The sequence below is a fragment of the Acipenser ruthenus genome, chromosome 13, assembly GCF_902713425.1.
Source record: "Acipenser ruthenus chromosome 13, fAciRut3.2 maternal haplotype, whole genome shotgun sequence".
In the NCBI taxonomy this organism is placed as follows: domain Eukaryota; kingdom Metazoa; phylum Chordata; class Actinopteri; order Acipenseriformes; family Acipenseridae; genus Acipenser; species Acipenser ruthenus.
The window spans coordinates 27825594-27849165 of record NC_081201.1 but is presented as its reverse complement, the minus strand read 5'-3'; the positions used below and the strand labels follow the sequence as shown (position 1 = coordinate 27849165).

The following is a 23572-nucleotide window of genomic DNA, read 5'->3' as shown; positions in this document are numbered from 1 at the left end:
AGACCTTCTTATGGGTTCCAAGACATCTTCAGGGGAATGTTTGGCAGCCCACTTTTTATGTTGTTAATATAACTTCTATCAACAGAGGACGTAAACACCCATCATTTGGGAATTTATAGCAAAAATATAGAATATGTATGAAAAAAATGACACAGTGTTTTGTCATGGGCGGGCATGGCAATAATTGTTATCCTTTAGCCGGACATTGCCAGTGACATTAATACAATAGTTTTTCATGGCATATCTTGTTTATGCCACACGTTTTCTATAAATATGATATCAGTAAGAATACTGTAGCTACCTGAAGGTACTGTATGGTAATTATTCATTCTTACAAGGCAGCACAGAGTAGGCAGTATGGATCTCGTGCCTTCACACAAGTGAGCTGGCTGTCAAGAAGTGCATTTGTAAGACTCTCTAAAGTCTGTTTGACTTTATGTAATGTTTTGGAAATACATTTTGTTTTAAATTATATGCAGTATCCTTAGCAATAAAATACTGTATACTGCAGCTTGCGATATGCAGTATGTAAGTTTTCATGACATAACATTAAAATGTAACTACATGAGTGGTATTATGTGTTTAGAACTAGAAGAGTTTCTTTGAAACATTGCAAGTTAACTTTTCAATTAGTCTTATGGTTTAGTGCACCTGTTGTATATGTAAAGTTATTCTTATTGACTTAGGATGCAGAAATATAAAATATTGTATATGAATATTATCAAAGTCAGATCATATAACATTGCATTCTTTACCAATCCCTGAATTACATGATGAGCTGCCTAATAGATATTCAAATAGGAATAACGTTCCTTATTATGCAATGATTTAAGAGTGTGATTTAACTACTGACTGCTAACAAACTAATCAGACTTTTAAACACATTAGCTGTGCAAATCGTAAGGAAGAATATATCACTTGTGGCCTTTGATTGGATTGTCCAAACTAAAATGATCGTGGTTGGGATTTACAGGCTAAAATGTTCAGTGGTTTAATGGCTTGACGTCACATTATTAGCGGCCTCTTGGATCCCCTTAGCCACTAAGCCATTCACTTCTGTCAGCTCTGAAGAGACAACAGGAAATTTGTGGTCGGCACACCAGGGCAACAATGCTATTCGGAACTATAGGAAACCTGTGAATATTCAGTCACAGACTGCGCAACACACCTCACTTTTTTCTACCTTTTCCCATGTGATGCCTGTTTAAAGGGAAAAAATAACCACAAAAAATGGGTGACCTCAATACAGAATCTGTTGAGAAGTACTTGGAGAACAATCCCCAGTTTGCCAAGGAGTATTTTGATAAAAAGATACGGGCAGAAGCACTTTTGGCAGCTTATACGGATTCCAAGTTAGAAGTAAAAGATGCAGCCTCTTTCAAGGAAATGACCCAAGTGGAGGAATCTAATTTTATATTTGAAATGATTAAAGAAATTCAGACTTCCACAAACCTGGAAAAGCCTATCCACCAAATGTTGCAGAGACTGGCTCAACTAGTGAGAGCAGACAAGTGTAGCATGTTCTCATGCAGGTCCAGGAACGGCACACCAGAGTTAACAACAACTCTCTTCAATGTCACGCCAACTTCCAAGTTGGAGGAAAATCTTGTTGCTCCTGAAGCTGAGATAGTTTTTCCTTTCGATGTTGGCGTAGTGGGTTGGGTTGCTCACACTAAGAAGACTTTAAATATACCAGATGTGAAAAAGGTAAGCTCATGCAATACCAGTGTGAACTGTGAACGATTCTTAAGAATCCTTTGAGGTAATGTTGCATCTTTAGGCTATGTGTCACCACAAAAAACACTATAAATCAATAATTTCACAGTAAAGTGGCTGTGTGAAATGAAATGAAATAAAATAGTTTAGGAGAACATACTTTAATTAGAAAACTTCAAGAGGAATTAGAAAGTATATAATAAAGATGCATATGAAATTTAAATTCATCACACAAAAAGTTGTCTGTTAAACTATAGAGATGTAAATACTGAAGAATGAAATATGAAACATGTGTCTTAAGTAATTTCATAGCATATTGCCAACCAGAAGCAGTGTTTCCAGCAGGTTTCAATGTTTATAACCGTATCTGACTTACTACTTCACTGCTTCTTACTGACAAATGGAGATTGCTGGATAATCCCTTTAAATTCATAAGGCTGATTACAGGAGAAAAGATCAAGGAGGATCAAGATGTCCATTTCATCAGGCCTAACAGGGCTGTGTTGTCATGGTAATATGGCTGGCCTACCAGTACTAAAATTAAACTCAGGTGTATGTGCTACCAAAAATAAACACAACAGTTCTATAGCTTGACACAACTAAATCTGTAACTATGGGTCTGGAAGTGAGTCATTGTATGATGTTTTGTAATATTATCAATACTCGAGAGGCACGTTGTAACAATGTACTGACACGTTGTTTAATTATACATTCTAGGCTTTATATTAAACCCATTGAAAATTAATAAATCATGAAGGAATAGTGCTACCTGGTATAAACACAGTGTTGTGGTTATGAATACTATAAGTTTCGAATGTATCATTAACATTTACTTTTCAGTACAATAATCTAACAAATGAAAGAGTAAGTAGCAGGGTTCAGAAAAATATAGCGCTATATGTTCCCACGTGTTGCTACAATTGTTTAAATGATGTACCTGCAATTTTTCTTTTCATTGTTAACATGCTGGCAACTTTTTACACTTATAAGTCTGTTTCAAATGTCTTTTTAAAATGTCTGCTCTAGTGCACTGTCCGCTCTGTGGTTGAGATTTGTCCTCTAAATCACTGCAGGAAAAGCGATTAAAAATTAAATAAAATAAATATATATAACAAGTCCTCTGGCTTTTCTGTTCCATACCACATCATGGATCGTTATTGCTGTGTTACCTGTTTGACAATGTGGACAACAATCCTTACACTATCAGTGCACTAGAATGGCCATTTTGAAAAGAGCTTTGAAACAGACTTTAAAGTTATAAGCTATTTCAGCCCTATTCATTTTGGGGTGTCGGCTCCCCGACCATAAACTGCGTTTTTCTCAGGCACCGCAATAGCAAGCATCATGGTTGAAAGAGCCGGCTTGGGGCTTTCCAAAGACGTATTATGTGCCCTGTTTCGATCTCTAAAGTGCAGGATTTCCAATAATGTCACACTTGCTGCACATATACCTAGTTTCTACAATGCCCAGAATTCCATGGTTCAGCTGAGAGAAATTGCTTACAGAAGTGCTTTGTAAGCCAGCAAGCCTTTACTGAGTAGACAGGAACTGTTCTGCAGAATGGTACAAGTAGTAATGGACATGTCTGGAACTTGTATGATAGCAATGTTTAGCAATTGTTTTTAAAACATGTTTCTATTTCTCTTCACATTTTTTTGTTATAGAACTTGTTTAGTAAATATGTTAATAAATCTTCTTTTTCTTTTTTTTAAATCCAATTTGTTACATTTTTTCCAGGTTCTTGCATATTGAAGTTTAATGGTACAGTGTTTTTTTTGTTTGTTTTTTTTTTTTTTTTTTTTTGATGAACCTATGATTACAAAAAATATAACACTTATCAAACATCATTTTTTTTTTAAAGTGAATTACTTTACATTTTTTTTTCATCTGTACCACATACCATTTTGTACCATTTTGTGGCCTGTCATTTGATGTATAACACATGTTTGCTTGTACCGCACAGAAGCAGGTAGTTATACATAACAAAATAAAAACAGTAGAAAGCAGGGGAAAATAGGGTTGAGTGTGTTACCGGTAAGCAGTTTCATTTCACATTAAATTGATATCAATGGAACTTGAAATGGAAAACATTAGTAAATACTACTTTATTTTATCCTAGAATACACACTTTTGTGACTTTGTGGATAAACAGACTGGATACACTACCACCAGCATGTTGGCAACTCCGATCACGTATGGGAAGGAAGTGCTGGCTGTCATAATGGCGATTAACAAAATCGGTGAACCTGAGTTCTCAAAAGCAGATGAGGAGGTAACTCCAGTCTTTACACAATAGCGTGAAATCATCACGCTATAATCCAATGGCAGCTCAAACTGACAAGTGTTTCTTTTTGTCTGTATTTCAGCTTTTTGTCAAGTACCTTACCTTTGCTTCTTTCATTTTGACTCACTACCACATCACGTACCTATTCAATGTGGAATCGCGAAGGAGTCAGGTACATTCAATACATTTAAGTGAAATGTTTACTTTGACGAGAGTTTGTAATTCAGTTTAAACAAATGTCCCGGTGAAGGAATTAAGCTATAGTGTGTTAGTATTTTATAGCTATTCTCTGTTCAAGAATTTGTGCTGAAATGCATTACAAAATTTGAGGGTTATTGCTTCAGGGAAACTTTAAAATATGTTACTTTTGTTAATTGCTGAATACTTACTATAATATTACTGTTTATGAAATATGGGAAACATTGTATACAAACAATGAAACTCGAATGCTAAATTAAGAAAACTGTTCTTGTCTTCCTTTCCCTTTTTAATAGGTGCTGTTGTGGTCTGCTAGCAAAGTGTTTGAAGAACTTACAGATATTGAACGTCAGTTTCACAAAGCTTTATACACTGTTCGACTCTACCTCAACTGTGAAAGATACTCAGTTGGTCTACTGGATATGACCAAAGAAAAGGTATAAGACTATATATATATACACATACACACACACACACACAACACATGTTAAAATATATTTTCATAGATGCACCATGTTATTTGTGCTTATGAAACGTCAGAGCAAAAAATAACATCTGTTATGCCAGTCATAGCAAAAAATAACATGTGTTATGCCCGTCATAATAGAGGTAGGTTTTACTTCTTAGCCGGATCTAATTTTACAGTATTTTAGTTTAAGAAGTAATGTAGTTATTTTTTTAAAGCACTGCACAGAATGGTGAAACATTTACAAAGATGTATCATTAACTTGAAATATTTTGAGCCCGTTCAAGACCCTTACATTCCAAATAGAAGAAATAAAAAAAAATCCATCACATCGTGCAGAACATCACTGCAGACTGTGAAAAAACACAACATAGTGCAAATTTAAACTGAGGAAATAACAAATATACATTGTAGCTTTTAACAGGGAAGCAGAAAGCAGGAGAGACACTCGTTCCTTTTCAAAGCTTTTATTCAGCATCCTTTTTCCCCCACACACAGAGTCCACAGCTCTGTCAGCTTCTCAGGAACCATGGCAACCAGAACACAACAACAACAACAAGGCATCGCAGCGGCACATATAACCTTAACTCCGCGCCTTTATTTTAGTAGGGTGCCGGAGCTTACACATCCCATTGGCCCGAGGTGTGTGGTTGAGGACCAGTGGGATATGTAACAGCCTGGGCAGTTAGGCGGTGGTTCTAGGCAGTCAGGCGGTGGTTCTGGGTGGTCAGGCAGCAGCTCTGGGCAGTCAGGCGGCTGCTCTGGGCAGTCAGGCGGTTGTTCTGGGCAGTCAGGCAGCAGCTCTGGGCAGTCAGGCGGTGGCTCTGGGCAGTCAGGCGGTGGTTCTGGGCGGTCAGGCGGTGGCTCTTGGCAGTCAGGCGCCGGCTCTGGACAGTCAGGCGCCAGCTCTGGGCAGTCAGGCGGTGGTTCTGGGCAGTCAGGCAGTGGTTCTGGGCAGTCAGGCGGTGGTTCTGGGCAGTCAGGCAGCAGCTCTGGGCAGTCAGGCGGCGGTTCTGGGCAGTTAGGCGGCGGTTCTGGGCAGTTAGGCGGTGGTTCTGGGCAGTCAGGCGGTGGTCCTGGGCAGTCAGGCGGTGGTTCTGGGCAGTCAGGCGGTGGTTCTGGGCAGTTAGGCGGTGGTTCTGGGCAGTCAGGCGGTGGTTCTGGGCAGTCAGGCGGCGTCTCTGGGCAGTCAGGACGTGGCGGGGCCGTTGCCGCTTTCGGGGGGTGGGACAGGCAGCAGTTGTCGCTACCGCTCTCCACTGGTGCTCTGCTCTCGCCGCGCCAGTTGCAGGAGCCCTTGGAAGGTCTGACGCTTGCTGGGGGACAGGGGGTTGCACTGGCGGTCATCGCCTCTCCTGCCCTCTGCTCACGCCCTTTACAGGAGCCCTTGAAAGGACTGGCATTCGCAGCGGCATCGTCTCCTCTCTCTCTGTCAGTCGGGCCGGCAGCACCTCCCTCTCAGGTGCTGGAGACAGCACCAGCTTGCTTGCCTTTGGGGATGGCCAATCCTCTTTAGCTTTTGTTTTTGGGCAGGTAGCTCTTCTCTCTCTTGGCAGGGATAGTGCCGCACTTCGTGCCCAAACTCCAGTCATTCTGTTGCTGGATTTGAACAAACAAAGCACCAACCCCAGTCCTCTAGATCCTCTAAGAGGTCCTCCCATCCACCATCCCACCAGATCTTGGACGGGTAGGGGATCCTGCCGTTCCACTGTTCCATCTCACTCTTCCGCACACAGGCTGCACTCTCTGGTGCCCAGGCGGGCAGCACTTCCCTCTCCAACGCTGGAAACAGCACCGGTTCCCTCGCTTGCCTGCGAAAACGGCCGCTCCTCCTCCTCTTTTGCTTCGGGGCAGGCAGTACCTCCTCTTCCCTCAGGAAGGGGCAGCGTACCTCCCCACAGGCAAGGCACCAGCCTTGATCCTCACAGCCACCGGGGAGGTCTTCCAGTCTGCCATCCCACCAAGTCTGAGATGGGTCAGTGTTGCAGCGGATCCATTGGTCCATCTCTCCTAACTGCTCCTGCTTGATGCTGTAGGTTTTGTACTTAATCCCACTCTGACATCAATGTAGCATTTAACAGGGAAGCAGAAAGCAGGATAGACACTTGTTCCTTTTCAAAGCTTTTATTCAGCGCCCTTTCTCCCCACACAGTTTTATAACCTTACTACAGATATGCTAAAATAGTTTATGAAAAGGTTTGAGGGGTCCACCGGGACTCATCCAGTGTAAGCACTGCGGCATGGAGTGCAGGGAGAGTCATACAATCAGGAGCTCGCTGCTTCAAATCCTGGCTGTGCTGAGCTGCTGATCTTGGTTGGGAAAACAGGGAGCTCTGCATTGACATTCAGACTCCAATGGATTGAGAAGGAATGTGGATAGTAACCGGATCACTAAGTTTTCCCAGGCTAGGATAATCAGGGAACACAGGTTGCCTGATTATTAAGTGGGTTGCAGTGTTGTTAACATTTTGCAGTGTTGAGATGATAGGGATTTAATGCTTCAATAATATAAAAAGCAGTAAGATATTCTTTTCTGTGACTGGTGTGATTCTGTTTTACAGGAATTCTATGATGAATGGCCAATAAAACTTGGAGAACAAGAACCTTACAAGGGTCCAAAGACACCGGATGGAAGAGTAGGTATTTTATTACTTGCCAGTATTAGAACCTAACAATATGCTTATACATGTATATACAGAACCAGTATATATATATATATATATATATTACTTTTTACAGGAAGTCATCTTTTATAAGATCGTTGATTATATTTTGCATGGAACTGAAGAAATTAAAGTCATACCGTGAGTATCTTTATATATATATATATATATATATATAATAATAACACCGTGTAACAATTTTTTTTTTTTTTTTTTGTTCCTGGGTAGTAAGTGTTATTTCCTAATTGCTTATGCCTCAAAAGTATAGAAAATGGCTATTATTCCCCACAAACTTTGCTTTTGTGACCAGGACAGTGATATTTTGAAATTTACCTATTTTCCAGAACATTCCAGATAGATTCAGTGCTGAGTAAACTTGGAGTAACTTCTAGAACTTTCTAGAACTTTCCAGTAATATAAATAGTAGTATAAATACAGGGGCCTTAAGCCCACCAGTTCAGTTTAGTTCCAGCTGCCTAAGTGGATACATATCTGCATTTTTCTGAGATGGCATCAAGAGGCTGCAAGCATCCGGCAGACGCATTTTGCTATGTCTGCAGCCAATTTATCAAGACAAGAGCGAAAAAGTACTCTGTGGAAGCATCTGCTAAGATGTGTGAGGCCTACAAGGCATATTTCGGCATGCCTGTCAGGGATCAAGACAAACCCTGGGCACCTCATTTCACCTGCGAGCACTGCAAAAAAACTCTGGAAGGTAAGATGGACAATTGTTGCTTGGAATTTTATGTTATAAAATTTGTTAAAATTTTTAAAATTGTAAAAGTTTTTAATTTTAAAATGTTATTGAAAAAATATATCATATATGAAAAATGTTGCGAGAATCTCTTACACATTAGTCATGGGTGAAATAAATGTATTTTTGTAGGATGGTACAGAGGGGAAAAGAGAGCCATGAAGTTCGCTATCCCAAGAATTTGGCAGGAACCCACTAACCACTCAAGCAACTGCTACTTCTGCATGGTGGACCCTTCCAAACGTAGGACTGGCAAGAATGCACCTGCTATCACGTATCCGGACCTTCCTTCATCCATCGCCCCGGTGCCACACTGCCATGAGCTCCCCGTACCCACTCCTCCGGAGAGAGAGCAGCCGTCTTTAGAAGAGAGCAGCAAGTCAGAGAGCGAGGAAGACGTTGTAGATCCAGATGACAATTTCAGAGGTGGAGCTGAGGAGAGAAACCCATACTACCCCAACCAAAAAGACCTCAACGACTTGATTAGAGATCTTGGTCTCACCAAGTCCAATGCCGAGCTTTTGACGTCTAGGCTCAAGCAGTGGAACTTGTTGGATGAAAGTGTGAAAGTCGCAGATCAGAGGAAGCGTCACCAACCTTTTTCCAGCTTCTTCACCCGTCAAGATGGGCTCTGCTTCTGCCACAATGTGACCAGTCTGTTCGAGGCAATCGGAATCGCCTGTAACCAGAAATCTCGAAAAACTACTCACTTCTAAATCTTTTTGTATTACTTTAGTATAAATACATGTTAATTTGGATTCATATGTTGTTTTTTTCTGACTTTATGTGAACGAAAAGACACAAATTCACCCGTTTTCTCATTGGAAATAGGTAAATTTCAAAATATCACTGTCCTGGTCACAAAAGCAAAGTTTGTGGGGAATAATAGCCATTTTCTATACTTTTGAGGCATAAGCAATTAGGAAATAACACTTACTACCCAGGAACAAAAATTGTGTTACATAGTGTAATCAAAAGCAACAGACAGAACTATTCTATAAATATGTCTTTTGCTGCTGTTTTGTATTTAAAGGTCCCCCCCTCCAGATCACTGGTCACTTGTCAGCGGGCTGCCAACTTATGTAGCTGAAAATGGATTTGTAAGTCAATACATGTTCTACAGCTAATGCATTCTGGCCCATTAAAAAATACCATAAACGTAGTAATCTGTTTAACACATTATTTGTTTTATTGGTACTGATATATATATTTTTGTAAGCTCTAATATTAATATAGCAGCACTTTATTATTGTAAGTGAGCATCTATAATCCATTGTTTTATTTATAAAAGGTATGACATATGGTTGTTTGAATAGTCCTTGAGTTCTCATGAGAACTTTCTAAATGGATATTTAAAAAACATTATTGGTGCTGGTGTATTTGAGCCTAAATTGAGACAACCAAACTCAATTCACTTGTGATTTAAAACTTCCAGAATGTAAATAGGCATGTAAAAACATGTTACTAATGGTGTTGATGATTCTTAACAAGGATTATTACCAGTATACGGTGTCTACCAATACTGACGTCCTGTGGTTTAAGATATTTATTCAATCATTTAGCTGTTTGAATAAACTGGTGCTCGTTGCTGTAATTTTATACTTTATTAGCACTCAATGACATTATTTTTAATTAATATAAATATATATTTTTACCATTAGTAGCAAACATGAACAATAACAATGTATCAGTTTCTAGAGTTCAAATCTGGCAGATATCTTCTCGGTTTTGACTATCTGCTTCCACCATGCTAAAATTCAACACATGTGCTACTCACCTATGTACTCTAATGTAAATTGAATACATCTAGATTTGTGTACGTAATTTAGTAATTAACAAATATTATTATAAATCATGTAAACTAGTTAATTCTGTATTTCATTTAAAATAAGCTCCTGATATCTCACTTGAAATCTATATTCTTTAATGTAATTTAACTTTCTCTCTTGTCATGATGCAGATTTGTAACATGATGAATGTAGCAGCAGATGAATACTTCACCTTCCAAGTAAGTGCTCCTGGCTCGTACATGCATCCTACTATTAATTCAGATTTCACTGTACTGTACATTACCCGCTATCATCATAATTGCTATTGGAGTTCACACAATTATATTATAATGTTTAATAATCAAGTCTGTCATATATATTTTGCAGAAAGAATCCTTTGACGAGACTGGCTGGGTGATGAAAAATGTCCTGTCACTACCCATTGTCAACAAGAAGGAAGAAATTGTAGGAATCGCCACGTTCTACAATAGGAAGGACGGCAGACCATTCGATGAACATGATGAACAGATCACTGAAGTACACATTTTAAATGAGATACTTATTTAGAATAGACCCAGGTTTGACAGTAAGGAATCATCCTGAACATAGGTGAAAACAGCAATGAGGCCAAATTATAGCATTTCATGTATTCATGTGTTAATAAGAGACTTTAATAAGCTTCCTCTTTATGGTATGTCTTCACACTTGTGGGTATTCCAGGTTGTTTATGGAGCTGTTTACTGCCACCCTGAATGTATTAAATACAGCACTATAAATGTTCATAGAGTGTTGTGTTTATGTAACAAGTATTATCTATGAGAGAAAATATGTTGAAACCTAAATTAAACAGCTGAAATTGGATAATTTATTTAGTACTGTGCGACCTGCTTAGGAATGCAGCATAATTTGGAACAGTGTGGTTAGTCCAGTCATTCTGTTGCTGGATTTGAATGAACAAAACAAGACTGATTCCAAAATGAGAACTCAGTCAGGAGCGTTGAATACGAACAATGCTTTTAACACTAGATCTGTCAACACACATTGCATTTTTTTGTTTTAATCTTAATCATTTATTATATAAAATGCATCATGTTTCAGATATGTATGTGCATGGGACGTAAGTAAGAATTGTATCAAATCGCAAGTAAAAAGTCCTTCAACAATTTTTTTTTTTTAGGCGCTTACACAATTTCTGGGATGGTCTGTGCTTAACACAGACACATACGACAGACTGAATAAGATGGAAAACAGGAAAGATATTGCACAGGAAATGCTCATGTATCAAACCAAGTGCACCAAGTCTGAGCTTCTGTCTGTTATGGTAAGACAAAATATTGTTTATGTGATTCACATACAAACATGTGGAAACAACAGAGAGAATATATTTTTGAAATGTTCTTTTCCCTTCTGTTAGAATACACTGGAGAAGTTCAATGCTGAACCTGAGGACTGTGATCCTAAGGATCTTATCAAATTCTTGGTAAGGCCGACTATATTTTTAAGGGAAACCTTATACAGTATTTGCTTCATCAAGAAGAACTAAACCAGACAAAACTAAAGACAGAATAAGGCAACAAACTCTTTGCACAAAAGTACAATCTGAAGTATATAACCTGAATACAAATCCATTGTATTGTCATTGAAGAGCATTTGGTAAGAAACCCTTTTTTTTTTTTTTTTAAACTATAAACCTACTCAATCAATCCAAATTCAAATGTGCTTAATTTAGATTGCATATATATATATATATATATATATATATATATATATATATATATGTGTGTGTGTGTGTTTAATCTTTTACAGAAATCAAACTTACCTGATCCTAAAGATGTTGAGCTTTATGAATTCCACTTCAGTGACTTGCCTGTTACTGAACTTGACCTGATTAAATGTGGAATTCGGTGTTTCTATGAAATCAATGTGGTTGAAAAGTTCAAAGTACCTCCAGAAGTAAGTGCATATGTATGTGTGTATAATATAAGATAAGTAAACCCTTAAACCACAACTTTAAACACTCAGGTTATTTGTTCTGAGGTAAAACTGGAAGAAATGACAGTAGATAAAAGTCTTGGCTAATGCCTTTGTCAGTGTTAAATAAAATGTATCCCATAGTCTAGTAAAGTACAGTGAAAGAATACTGAAATCATGGTAACCAATAAAATACAAATGGGAAAACTACAAAATGACCGAGCAAATTCACTGTGGTAAAGTTTTATATGGAATGCTCATGGTCACCACATTATCCCAATAGAATGGGTCTATTAGAAGTGATGTGCCTCTAAGGGTTACTGTCATTTTCCTTATATTAGGAAACATATAATTGTATTATCTTACACAGTATTAAGCACCCTTTAGACTTCAGTGTAATGGCGGTGCATACAGTAATAGTCCCATATTTGTCTTTCTTTAAACAAGGTGCTAACACGGTGGATGTACACTGTTCGGAAAGGTTATCGTGATATAACCTATCACAACTGGCGGCACGGCTTCAACGTGGGGCAGACGATGTTCTCACTGCTCATGGTAAGGTTTTGAATTTGCAATCTTTGGCTCCATTTGTCAGTCTGAAGCCCTTCTGTGTTGTTCATTGTGTGAATGGCTTACTTGATGTGGAACAAAATGACAAATAATACTTGAAACTTGTAGATCCAATCCATTAAATAATATTTTGCACAATGGAGACACAAAGATAATAAAGAGTCCAGTGGATTTTCATTAACTATACAGGTCTCGTATTCGATATATATGTGTATATATATATATATATATATATATATATATATATATATATATATATATATATATATATATATAATCACATGAGAGTTATAGTTCTTTTTAATTCTTGTTTCTTGAATCTTGCTTGCTGTCAGAGCATCATATTTATATGTGATCTGTGAAACGCAGATGTTGTTAGTATTATTGTACCATGGGATCACAAATTTCACAACTCTACATGTAAAATGTATTGTAGGGAGCCAGAGGTATGCTTACAGTGGAACGAACGGTTGCCGCAGAGGCACTACGGATGGTGTGATTAGTCAAATCTTGGAGCATAGCCTCTGGGTCCGTAAAAATGTTGGTGGTTCCCAGGGGCCAGGGGGCAGATTAACGTATACTTGGGGGTCTGGGGGGGGTGAAGCCCCCCAGTTTGGCATTGATGAAACATTTAGCTAAATTTGTTATGGAACCTCAGTTCCAAAAAGGCAAACAAAAATATGGCCATATTTACCTTTGTGGTAAGGATCGAAAGCTTGCACTTGGCTTAGTATCTGAGCAATGCTATCCGTGTTTATAACTTTTGTTAGGATTCAGCCAAGGCAATTATTAACTTAGAAATGTGTTTGTTTCCAGACTGGCAAACTAAAGAAGTACTACACAGATCTTGAGGCATTTGCTATGGTAGCAGCTGCTTTTTGTCACGATATTGATCACAGGGGAACCAACAATTTATACCAGATGAAGTAAGTAATTAGGAACAAGTGAAAAAAAAGAACCCTCACTGTGATATTGTAAATAATAATATAAAAAACAGTAATCTTAAAGAGTAAGAAGCAGGGTTCCGAAAAATGTTACACACCCCCATGTGTTGCTACAACTGTTTAAATAACTTACCTTTAATTGTTCTTTTCATGATTATTAATAATAATAATAATAATAATAATAATAATAATAATAATAATAATAATAATAATAATAATAATCATACATTTTATTTATAGAGCGCTTTTCTCAGACCCAAAGCACTGTACAAGAACAAGAAACACAGGCTCAGAATCTCGACTAGATCTGGGCAACATGTTCCATAGTCGTGGGGCGGCACTACAAAAAGCTTGGTCTCCCTTAGTACGGAGCCTAGTCTTAGGTTGTATAAGACATCCGGCATCCACAGATCTTAAATTGAGCACTGGAATGTACTTTTGCAATAGATCCCTCAAATAAACAGGGGCAGCACCATTTAAGGCCTTATAGATAAGGAGCAGAATTTTGTAGTCAACCCGATACCTCACAGGGAGCCAGTGCAGTTTATACAGTACAGGTGTTATGTGCTCACAAGAGGAGGTATGAGTTAGAACCCAGCCTGCCGAATTCTGCACATACTGAAGCCTATTTAGTACTTTAATAGAAACCCCAGTCAAAAGAGCATTGCAGTAGTCCAATCTTGAGGAGATGAATGCATGAATTAATTTCTCAGCAGAAGATGAGGACAAAAATGATCTTAACCGGCAATATTACGTAGATGAAAGAATGACACTTTAGTTATATTTCTAACATGAGCTTCAAATTATTAACATCCTGACATCCTCTATTTCAAAGTTATTTTCAAAATGGCCGCTCTACTGCACTGGGGTTTGAGATCTGTCTTTGTCTTTGACAATGTGGGCAATAATCCTTACACTATCAGTGCACTAGGGCGGCCATTTTAAAAATAGCTTTGAAACAGAGTTTAAAGTTATAAGTGTAAAACGTTGTCAGGATGTTAACAATGAAAAGAAAAATTAGAGGTACGTTATTTAAACAGTTGTAGCAACACATGGGGACGTGTAACGCTATATTTTCTGGAACCCCGCTGCTTACTCTTTAAGAGTAGCCCTAGCATGCCATAATATAAAACTTCACTATGCATTGCAAACAGTATACATGTTATTTGACCTCCCTTTAAGTCTTTGAAGGTGAAAAATGTGTTGTTATATATGATATTAGAACGATATATATATTGAGGAAGGTCTTTACCTTAAAAGCCCAGCTATATTATTAATATATTACTATATGCTTATATCCATTTGTACTTGCTTCAAAACATGCCTAGAATGTTATAAACATCTCTTGTCAGATTTGAAACTCACCATTATGTCTGCAGATATTTGGTGACAGCATCCATATGGTTCTACAGTTTGTTGATATCCTCACAGAAAGTCACCCTGCTGCAGTGTCTGCATTCTGTGCTTACTGTACCTGTTTCTCTCTCCACTGGCTACACCTTGCAGCTGTCTTATTTAACTGCCAATGTATTCATTATGGATTGCTATCTGTGAGCCCCACAATTCATCAATAGGAGAGGGAGCTCTTGGATAAATTACCATTTAATAAATATGCACTTTGAATATTTACATGGCACTTTATGGTATCTGTAAAATAAAACATGATTTTACACCTGCAAGAAATAATTCTATTTACCACTTTCTACCCACAGGTCAGCATCCCCATTAGCAAAATTGCATGGGTCCTCCATTATGGAAAGGCATCACCTTGAGTACAGCAAGACCCTTATGGCAGATGAGGTTAATTAACTGTATTGCACTGAAAATAAATCATTCTGATTTTGTTTAATAATAATGCATGGTTCATGTAAATTGCCTTTAATAATCTCTTCTGTAGAGCCTCAATATCTTCCAGAATCTTCAGAAGCGTCAGTTTGAAACTGTCATTCACTTGTTTGAAATTGCCATCATTGCAACTGACTTGGCGTTGTACTTCAAGTAAGTGATTCTGTTTAAATGGTCCATCATTGTTGCAGGTCCGTACATAACTATTGTATGTGAAGCTATGCCATTTCAATGCTGTGTCTTTTTTCCCCGATTACATTTGTAGTTTATGTGTGCAATAGATTAAAGTAGTCGTGTTTAATGGATGAAGTTTCAAGACAGGGATCTAGAACAAACTTTCGTTTTACTACATTTTAATTTTATGAATCATTGTCATATTATTTGTTAAAAGCAAGTTGTTTAGCTATACAATATGGTGTACTAATATTATCTGTAATTTAGTATTGAACAGGAAAATTAAAAGGAAATGAGTCAGTAAATGAACACCATTTATATTTAAAAAAAGATAACAGGAGTTTGTTGTAAAAAAGAAATCTGTAAAGTAACAATTGTTTTTAAAGTTATTGTAATTTACCAATATATAATACATTATGTACACAACAACCAATAGGCATTCCTTGAATTTCCAGGGTTTGAATTTCAGCGTTGGATTACTGGAATCGCGCATTTTCCAAGTTGTGCCCGCATATCTGCAACTTTCAGTGCGAGAAAATCCCGCAGAGATATTTAAAGACACCAAGCTACTGTATTTTTCACCCAATTTAGAATGCCTGATACGCTACAACAACCTCTAAGGAAGTGGGTGTCAGTGTCAGGGGCAAAAGCACTATAAGTCGCATTCTGAGTTTAGTTCTGGTTAAAATAAATAAATAAATAAATAAATAAATAAATAAATAAATAAATAAATAAAAGTAGTGCTGGATATTTTAAGTACCGCGAGACTTTATTCTCTTGTACGTGATTCTCGGCCGCTATCTTTAGGATTATAGAAACTCAGTACACTGCATTAAGTAAAAAACTTTGAAAAAAACGAGGATATTAAGTCTATCTAGGTGTTGTTTTGCAAACGGTAAATTTCACTTTAACTCTTTAAATCTCAGCCCCATTCATTTTGGGGCGTCTGGGCACAGACGGTTACGCACATATTACTCAGGCAGCGTAAAAACCACCAACCTGGTCCATGGCTTGTTTAAAAGTACAGACTCTGGGCTTTCCAAAGACGTATTCAGTGTGTGTACTCCTAGCCGGAAATACGATCGCCTGAAGTTAAGCCTCACATCATATGTTAATTTCATATTGAGGTTAAGTGTTTTTTTTTTTTTTTTTTTTTAAAGCCATCTGTGATTACAATATATATATATATATATATATATATATATATATATATATATATATATATATATATATATATATATATAGCAATGACCAAACATGATTATTTTGGAAAAAACGTTTTTTTTTGTTTTTTTTGCAACTTACATAATATGAAAGGGAATTTTGTGGCCTTTCATTTGATATGTTACATACATGCAGTACAAACTATACAGTAGTTAAACATACATAAATGAAAACAGTGAAAAACAGGCAGAAATAGAGCTGAGTGTAAAGAGTTAAAAAAAAGAAATGGAGCGCCGGTTAGAAAGAAAAGCACCTTTTTCTTCTGCTGCAAAAACTTCACGTCAGGCAATGGCAAAAGCAATGGAGAGTGCTCTGTCTCACAGTGATGAACAGCTGTTAGGTCTCCTGAAAGCAGCTTATTTTAAAGCAACACCAGTGTGAATGATGACGCAGTAAAATATATGTATAGTTTTTTATATGCAAAAGTGCCCTTTCTTTTGCCATTCCCCCCCCTGAAAATTTGGAATCCCCCCCCCCCCATTGGCTGCAGCATAGGGGGGAAATCCCCCCAGCACAGAAAAATGAAATTCAAGCCCTGAGATGTGTTTAAATGTTCCACAGAAAGAGAAGTATGTTTCAGAAGATTGTTGACGCCACGGAAAAAATGGCAACCGAGGAGGAGCAAATAAAGTACATCACATTGGACCCCACCAAGAAGGAAGTCATCATGTAAATATTAATCTTTTCAAATACATATATAGGGTTACTGTATTGTGTACTATGAAATCACCTGCTAAATGAAGTGTCAGATATAACCATGAGTCAGTCACCTTTTATCAAATCACCTCCAAAATCAGGAGCAGCACACATTTGCTTGGTAAAATATTTTAATATTTTATGGCAGGCAATAGAATGAAAATCACAGGTTGTATACACTTATGATCGCCATACACAAAGAGTCCTATTTTAAATGTCTACTGTGTCTACTTCTTTAAAATACATACCAGCGACGGTCCTATTTTAATGATTTAAACAATGGCTGTTTTGAGATCCGCCACTCTTCAGTGTAACCCCATTCAGGGGAATTTCAGTTAGCCACAGTATCCCACACCGCATTTTCAAACTAAGACTCCTCAGCTGTAGTTTAATGTCTTGTTCTAATAACTGGATGTAGTGTAAGTATACTGTGCTGCATAATTTATTCTTTACTAAGACTTTGTTTCTGTTTCATCAAAGGGCAATGATGATGACTGGATGTGACCTGTCTGCCATTACCAAACCATGGGAAGTACAAAGTAAGGTAGGCACAGCATTACTATTCCATTTAATGCAACACCTCATGAATGTTTCCAGAGAGAGACAAACTACAAACCCTACCAGACTACAGGAGAAATACTAAGGCCAGATACTAGAAACTATTTTAAAGATCATCTTTGTACAGAGTGTGGTCTGTGTAGATTCTTCCACAAACGAGTCCCTGTTTCTCCATTTTCAAAAAACAAAAACAAAAGTAACATATATACTATCAAAAGACACACAAGGCCAACTTCTCATTAGCACATTCTATAACAATTAAGAAAAAAAAAAAAAACCTACTAAATGTCTGCGATGTTTATTTCTGGTAACTTTGAGTGTGTTTTTCTTTTCTGGCATCCGACACCACAAAACCATAACATTGACAGTTTGACTACATTAACATCAATGTATTGTTTTTCCAGGTGGCTCTTATGGTAGCAAATGAATTCTGGGAGCAGGGAGATCTGGAAAGGACAGTTCTAGATCAACAGCCCATTGTAAGAATATACTGTATATTTATCTATCGTTGTGCTTGTGTAATACAGTGCATAATGCATCTAAGTCCATTAATATGCTAATTTCACCTTCCATTTTTGGTATGTTGTACATATATTTTTATATGATATTAGCTTTTTTTTTTAATCTACCAGAAAATATAGTATAATGTTTTTTCTTTATCTAGCCCATGATGGACAGAAACAAATCTGCTGAGCTACCAAAGTTACAAGTTGGCTTTATCGATTTTGTGTGTACATTTGTATACAAGGTAGGTGTGGGCCCTTCCTTTTATCATACAAACTAATTTGAGAGTTTATCAAATATTTGCTTCACTCAGGGCTGCAGATTCTCTTTGATGAAACATGTCATAACCAGCACTCTCTTTGTTATGATCTGATCTCACAGGAATTCTCAAGGTTCCACAAAGAAATCACACCAATGTTGTCAGGTCTTCAAAACAACAGGGTTGAATGGAAAGCATTGGCAGATGTGTACGAGGCAAAGATGAAGGTTATTGAGGAGGAAAAGAAGAAGAAGGAAGAAGAGGAAGCCAAAAAAGGTAATGCTGCCACTTAGTTTTGATTGTAGTTTAGTTTTATGTCTAATTCTAACTTACTGTATATTTTCAGACCTGTTCTTTAAGTCTATTTAAGCCCCACTAATAACATATGTGTCATTTCCATGACCATCCATTTCTGGGTAGGGCCTTGAAGGATCCCCCTTAATGAAAGGACATGTAGTCTTTATTATGTTTTCCCTTTTAAATCTTGTATGTATGCACAATACAGTAATAATAATAGCAAAAACATGCACTAAAAAGGAATCTTTAAAAGGGTTTCCCTGAACTACTGTAGTGGTTATACTGTAACCTATTTTAATAACGGTCAAAAGGGTTGCAAATAAGTGAGTGAAGTCTAGCTTTTGAATGTTTCACTTCCAATATGGGTTAATTGGCATTATAAGTATTTTTTTTGTTTTGTTTTGTTTTTTAAATAGCGGTTGGCAGTAGTTGACAGACAAAACTAGTACAACTGTGACAGGTGAAAACCAGCAAAAAACTAAAACTTTTCAGTACATGCAGTTCAGAGTAAATGCAGTTCACGGTGAAACAGCAAAACTAGGTATTTAGATGATAACAATTTTGGATCTTAATGTCAATTTGAATTTTAACTAAGTACTTAAAAATGGTATAGTTCCTACAACCATATAAACACAGGTACATTAGGAACCGCTGATGAGCTCACTGTTTCAATTAGTTAATTTGTCTGCTATGTTTACAAGATTTTTGAAAATATGTAATTGTTTGAACTTGTGTCATTGGGTTACAGAGTTTAGATGGTGTGTATAAAGCAAGGGCAACATTTTAAAGATCCTTGCAAGATTAGTGGACAAGTGAACCAATCACGTCTCCAGCTGCTTAAAACTCTGTGAGAGGCGAGATATAGCCAGGGAGGAATGAACCCAGTAACCCCAAGCATACCTTCCTGTCACTTTAACTCATTCCCGTTATAAACAAGCCGTTCTACATGCAACTATTCTGTGTGATGCTCAATTTGCCATGTGGAGCAATTGGGAGTTGTATAGAAACTTGTGAATGTTGTATTTACATGTGAAAAACAACTTTCACTTAAACCGCAGTGAAATTATGTTTATTTGTACAAGTAACCACAGTTAAAAGATAATTTCAGTACTCTTCAAATTAACTAACGTCTATTCACAAAACTCTATTTTGAATGAAGTTTGATATTTGTGAAACTGTTGGTAAAGAAGCTACTGATAGTTTAGAACAGTTTTATGAAGTGCATTTTTTATATAAAAAAAAGACTTTAAATAAAGAGTTAAATGATGGTTTCTTTGCTGACAGTTTGTCTTTGGTGTTTTTGCAGAAGGTGGAGGAGGTGGTGGAGGAGGAGGGGAAAGCGAAGGAGGCAAATCGAAAACGTGCACGATATTTTAGAAACTGTCTGACAGCCCTTCCATCTCAGACATAGTGCTGTTTAAGCACTGGAGGAAGCGGTACAAAGACTTACCTCCCAGGATTACAACAGAATGTTTGATTTGGTACAATCCTCTTACATCTACCATCTGCTGCATGTCAGTACCAATGGACTTCTGGAATGAGTACCTGAGAGAACCGCTGGCAGTAATGGAGCTGGAATGTACAGCAGCATTTTGTGGTGTAATATATAACTAACAATAGAGCATTAGATATGGTTCTCTTATAAATAGCTGTAAAAGGATGACAATTTATTTGACTGCTGTTACTGGGTACAGGCTTTGATACTGTATGAATCCTTGCATGTAAACATTGGTTTTTAAAAAGCTCAGTGAAAGGCAGTCATTGGCCACAATTTTTAAAACAATTTCCAAATTCTTGATTATTATTTAGATATTTTATTTTTCTGTGACACTTGAATTCCTTTTTTTTTTCTCTGAAGTGGTTATGTAGCCAGCAGTCAATCTAGTTCCTAGAATCTACAGTAAATGTGTCACATTCACAGTTACATTACATTTATTTGAACTGTTGTCTAACACAGCTACACATAACCAAAGAAATTATAAACCAACTTATGGGTAGTACAATTAAAAAAAGAAAAACAAAGAATGATGCCTGAAAACAACATTTGGCAATATATGGTGAAAAAAAAATATATTACAAATTTGGCTCTTTTCAAGGATGCGATGGACTTAGTGTTGATTCATTAATTAGGTGGGAGAGGGGCCTTTACTTGGATTGTCAACAACAAAGTCACTAAGTAATTTTGTTTTTCATTAACAGTAGAATCACGTAAGAAAAATCAACCGTTCAGGATCTGTCAAAATTCCAGTATCTTGTGATGTCATCCCATGCATAGAACACACGGAGTAGTTCTTAAAAAAACAATAACATTTCTTATGTGTTTAATAGCAGTTCATGAGTACAATCTTCGTTTTTGTGATTTATAATGAGTCAGTATGTCCTGTGAAGGGTGTCTTATTATAACAAAAATCGTTTTGCCAAGTTTGGCCATCTGGTAAGCTCAACGAGATGACATCTCTTGGACACCCAACACACCATGTATCAACTTTTAAAAGAATCGCACTTTAAAACTATTTGAGATTGATGCATGGGGAAGTGGATTAATTAGTCTTACTTAATTAATTAGTTAATTTTTTTTGTAAGATGACTATGCACCTCATGTAAAATCAGATTGGTTTCAATCAAACGCCTGTCATACTGTCATTCGGGAGCTATTGAAAACCTCCATTACCTAATCTGTTGTAACCTTTTTAAATGTTAGGTAATCACAGAGTATAGTTCACGACCAATTAATAGGTTCCTCCATACTGTAGTTGAGGCACATTGGTAGTCGCATATTGTGACTCACTGCTGTACCAGATTGTTATCAAGCTGAAGGCATTGTTGCCTTGACTTTTGACCTCTTTGATAGGTCTGTGGTGAACAGGCTTTCATTGATCTAAATTTAGATCCACTGTTTTATGTATATGTTGCAGGCATTTGGAAAGGTACTGTAAGACAATTTATTTTTTAAGTTCTAAATGCGGGCAACAGTGCATTCTAAATTCTATGTATGCAAAAACTTTGGATGGTTTGTGAGGCACCCTTGTCCATAAATTAAGGTTTACGCTGTTTTTTTAAATAAAATTGTTAAGGCTGTTACCATAATTTTCTAAAGCTGTACAGTAACCATAATATGCTTTATTTATATATATATATATATATATATATATATATATATATATATATATATATAATCATTTTTACAAAGACCAAAATAGGTGTGATTCATTGTTAACATAGAAAACAAACATTTGTTTCTTCACTGAAACAAACCCTTGTCCAAAAGGTGCTACTTGGTAATAAGTTACAGGTTTGACTGTTGATTTAATCAAGACCCTTACTGCCTGGACTGCATAAACAAGCAGTTTTTAAAACTAGGCTAGAAGCGTGCATCTTAGTTCTGAAAATATATAAAAAAAAAAAAATAAAAAAAAACCACATTGATTTGTACAGCAAGATACATATAAGTTTGCTGTAAGAAATAGAAAACAACCTATATGAACGTCTGTTTAGACTTGTGTAGGTGTAAGAAGATTGCACTGGATTGGATTTGGCTTTAAACCAAGCTTTAAAAGATTCTCAGAGATTTAGCCTTTAAACCCCCCTACTTACCTTATGTAGACTGCACAAGGCTGCTGTTATATCTGTTCTTCAAGGGCACCTTAAAACAAGTTGCTGATAGATATACAAACTTATTTATTTAACCCAAGTCCCTATTTTACAAACATGTTTGAACATTGAACCAAAAACTAAATTGCATAATAAAAAAGTTAAATGCAAAGTTGCAAGACAATGAGGAGTTGGAAGAATGGGATTAGGCTGATGCTGGAATTATCACTTGTTTTTATGTTATTTATGTTTGAAATATGTTGTTGTTAAAAAGAAAGCACAAGTCTCCATTAAGTAATAACATTTGGCTAATAAGAAACAATTGTATTACCATAACTGGTATGCATTTAAAATATGTCACCTGGATAACCCTGTTAAGACTAAAGATTGTCCTGTAAAGTATCTTATATAGAAACAGCAGGGCAGAATGAAACACTTATGTAACATCTCTAAGGACCTTTATCCCATTAGCCTAGGCTCAGGACTCACAATATAATATGACATTACCAGGACTCCATTTTGTGAGCTACAAAATTACATTAAGCAGCACAAGATAAACACCTTGGATTTGGCATTAGAATCATATGGAAAAAAAAAACTACGCCCATTAATCAGCTATGTTTTAATGCATTTGATTGATTGACTGATTAACGTATGTATGCGAAAAGCACTTAAAATTGAAGTATTATAATAATGAATGGATTATTTTAAAGAGGCTAGATTGACATTTAAAAAGAAATTGCATGATAATGTCATAATCTGTAAATTTAAAAAAATAAAATAAAAAGGACTCATTAAAATGCTGGCTACTTAATTTTCTGATAGAGGACACCTGTGGTTTCATATCCCCCAGTGTCTTGTTTATATAACTGGCAAATCCAACACTGTCTCCATCTTATTTTTATTAGGTTTTTTTTCAGCAAAGGTAGTAATACATTTGCAATTCAAACACAGTTATCATGCCTACTGTAGGGGTCATTCATGATGCTAGGAAGAACATGAAGTGAAATCATTCCTGAAGTTACCAAGCACTGCTTCTCTTGCAACGCTTTGAAATAAAAAGGCTAAATATATCCTCTCTGAAAGGAC

The 23572-nt window shown here is 36.8% G+C and overlaps 1 protein-coding gene across 2 annotated transcripts in view; it reads left to right on the top strand.

Moving 5' to 3' along the window:
• Nucleotides 1-22002, top strand: part of pde6c (phosphodiesterase 6C, cGMP-specific, cone, alpha prime) — a 28260-nt gene extending 6258 nt beyond the window's left edge. Inside the window, exons 1-22 of one of the 2 annotated variants that reach the window (XM_058985001.1) lie at nucleotides 1065-1707; nucleotides 3836-3988; nucleotides 4083-4172; nucleotides 4495-4635; nucleotides 7226-7300; nucleotides 7404-7468; nucleotides 9115-9181; nucleotides 10042-10089; nucleotides 10238-10387; nucleotides 11028-11171; nucleotides 11265-11330; nucleotides 11657-11803; nucleotides 12269-12376; nucleotides 13208-13317; nucleotides 15048-15135; nucleotides 15233-15333; nucleotides 17140-17247; nucleotides 17755-17818; nucleotides 18237-18311; nucleotides 18497-18580; nucleotides 18718-18871; nucleotides 20199-22002. In XM_058985001.1, coding sequence (XP_058840984.1) covers nucleotides 1231-1707; nucleotides 3836-3988; nucleotides 4083-4172; nucleotides 4495-4635; nucleotides 7226-7300; nucleotides 7404-7468; nucleotides 9115-9181; nucleotides 10042-10089; nucleotides 10238-10387; nucleotides 11028-11171; nucleotides 11265-11330; nucleotides 11657-11803; nucleotides 12269-12376; nucleotides 13208-13317; nucleotides 15048-15135; nucleotides 15233-15333; nucleotides 17140-17247; nucleotides 17755-17818; nucleotides 18237-18311; nucleotides 18497-18580; nucleotides 18718-18871; nucleotides 20199-20269 — 2586 coding nt within the window. In that variant the 5' untranslated portion in view covers nucleotides 1065-1230 and the 3' untranslated portion in view covers nucleotides 20270-22002. Of the gene's footprint in view, nucleotides 1-1064; nucleotides 1708-3835; nucleotides 3989-4082; nucleotides 4173-4494; nucleotides 4636-7225; nucleotides 7301-7403; nucleotides 7469-9114; nucleotides 9182-10041; nucleotides 10090-10237; nucleotides 10388-11027; nucleotides 11172-11264; nucleotides 11331-11656; nucleotides 11804-12268; nucleotides 12377-13207; nucleotides 13318-15047; nucleotides 15136-15232; nucleotides 15334-17139; nucleotides 17248-17754; nucleotides 17819-18236; nucleotides 18312-18496; nucleotides 18581-18717; nucleotides 18872-20198 lie in introns of those variants that run through there. The other variant, XM_034029752.3, reaches the window with a different exon arrangement.
• The last annotated feature ends 1570 nt before the right edge of the window (nucleotides 22003-23572 follow it).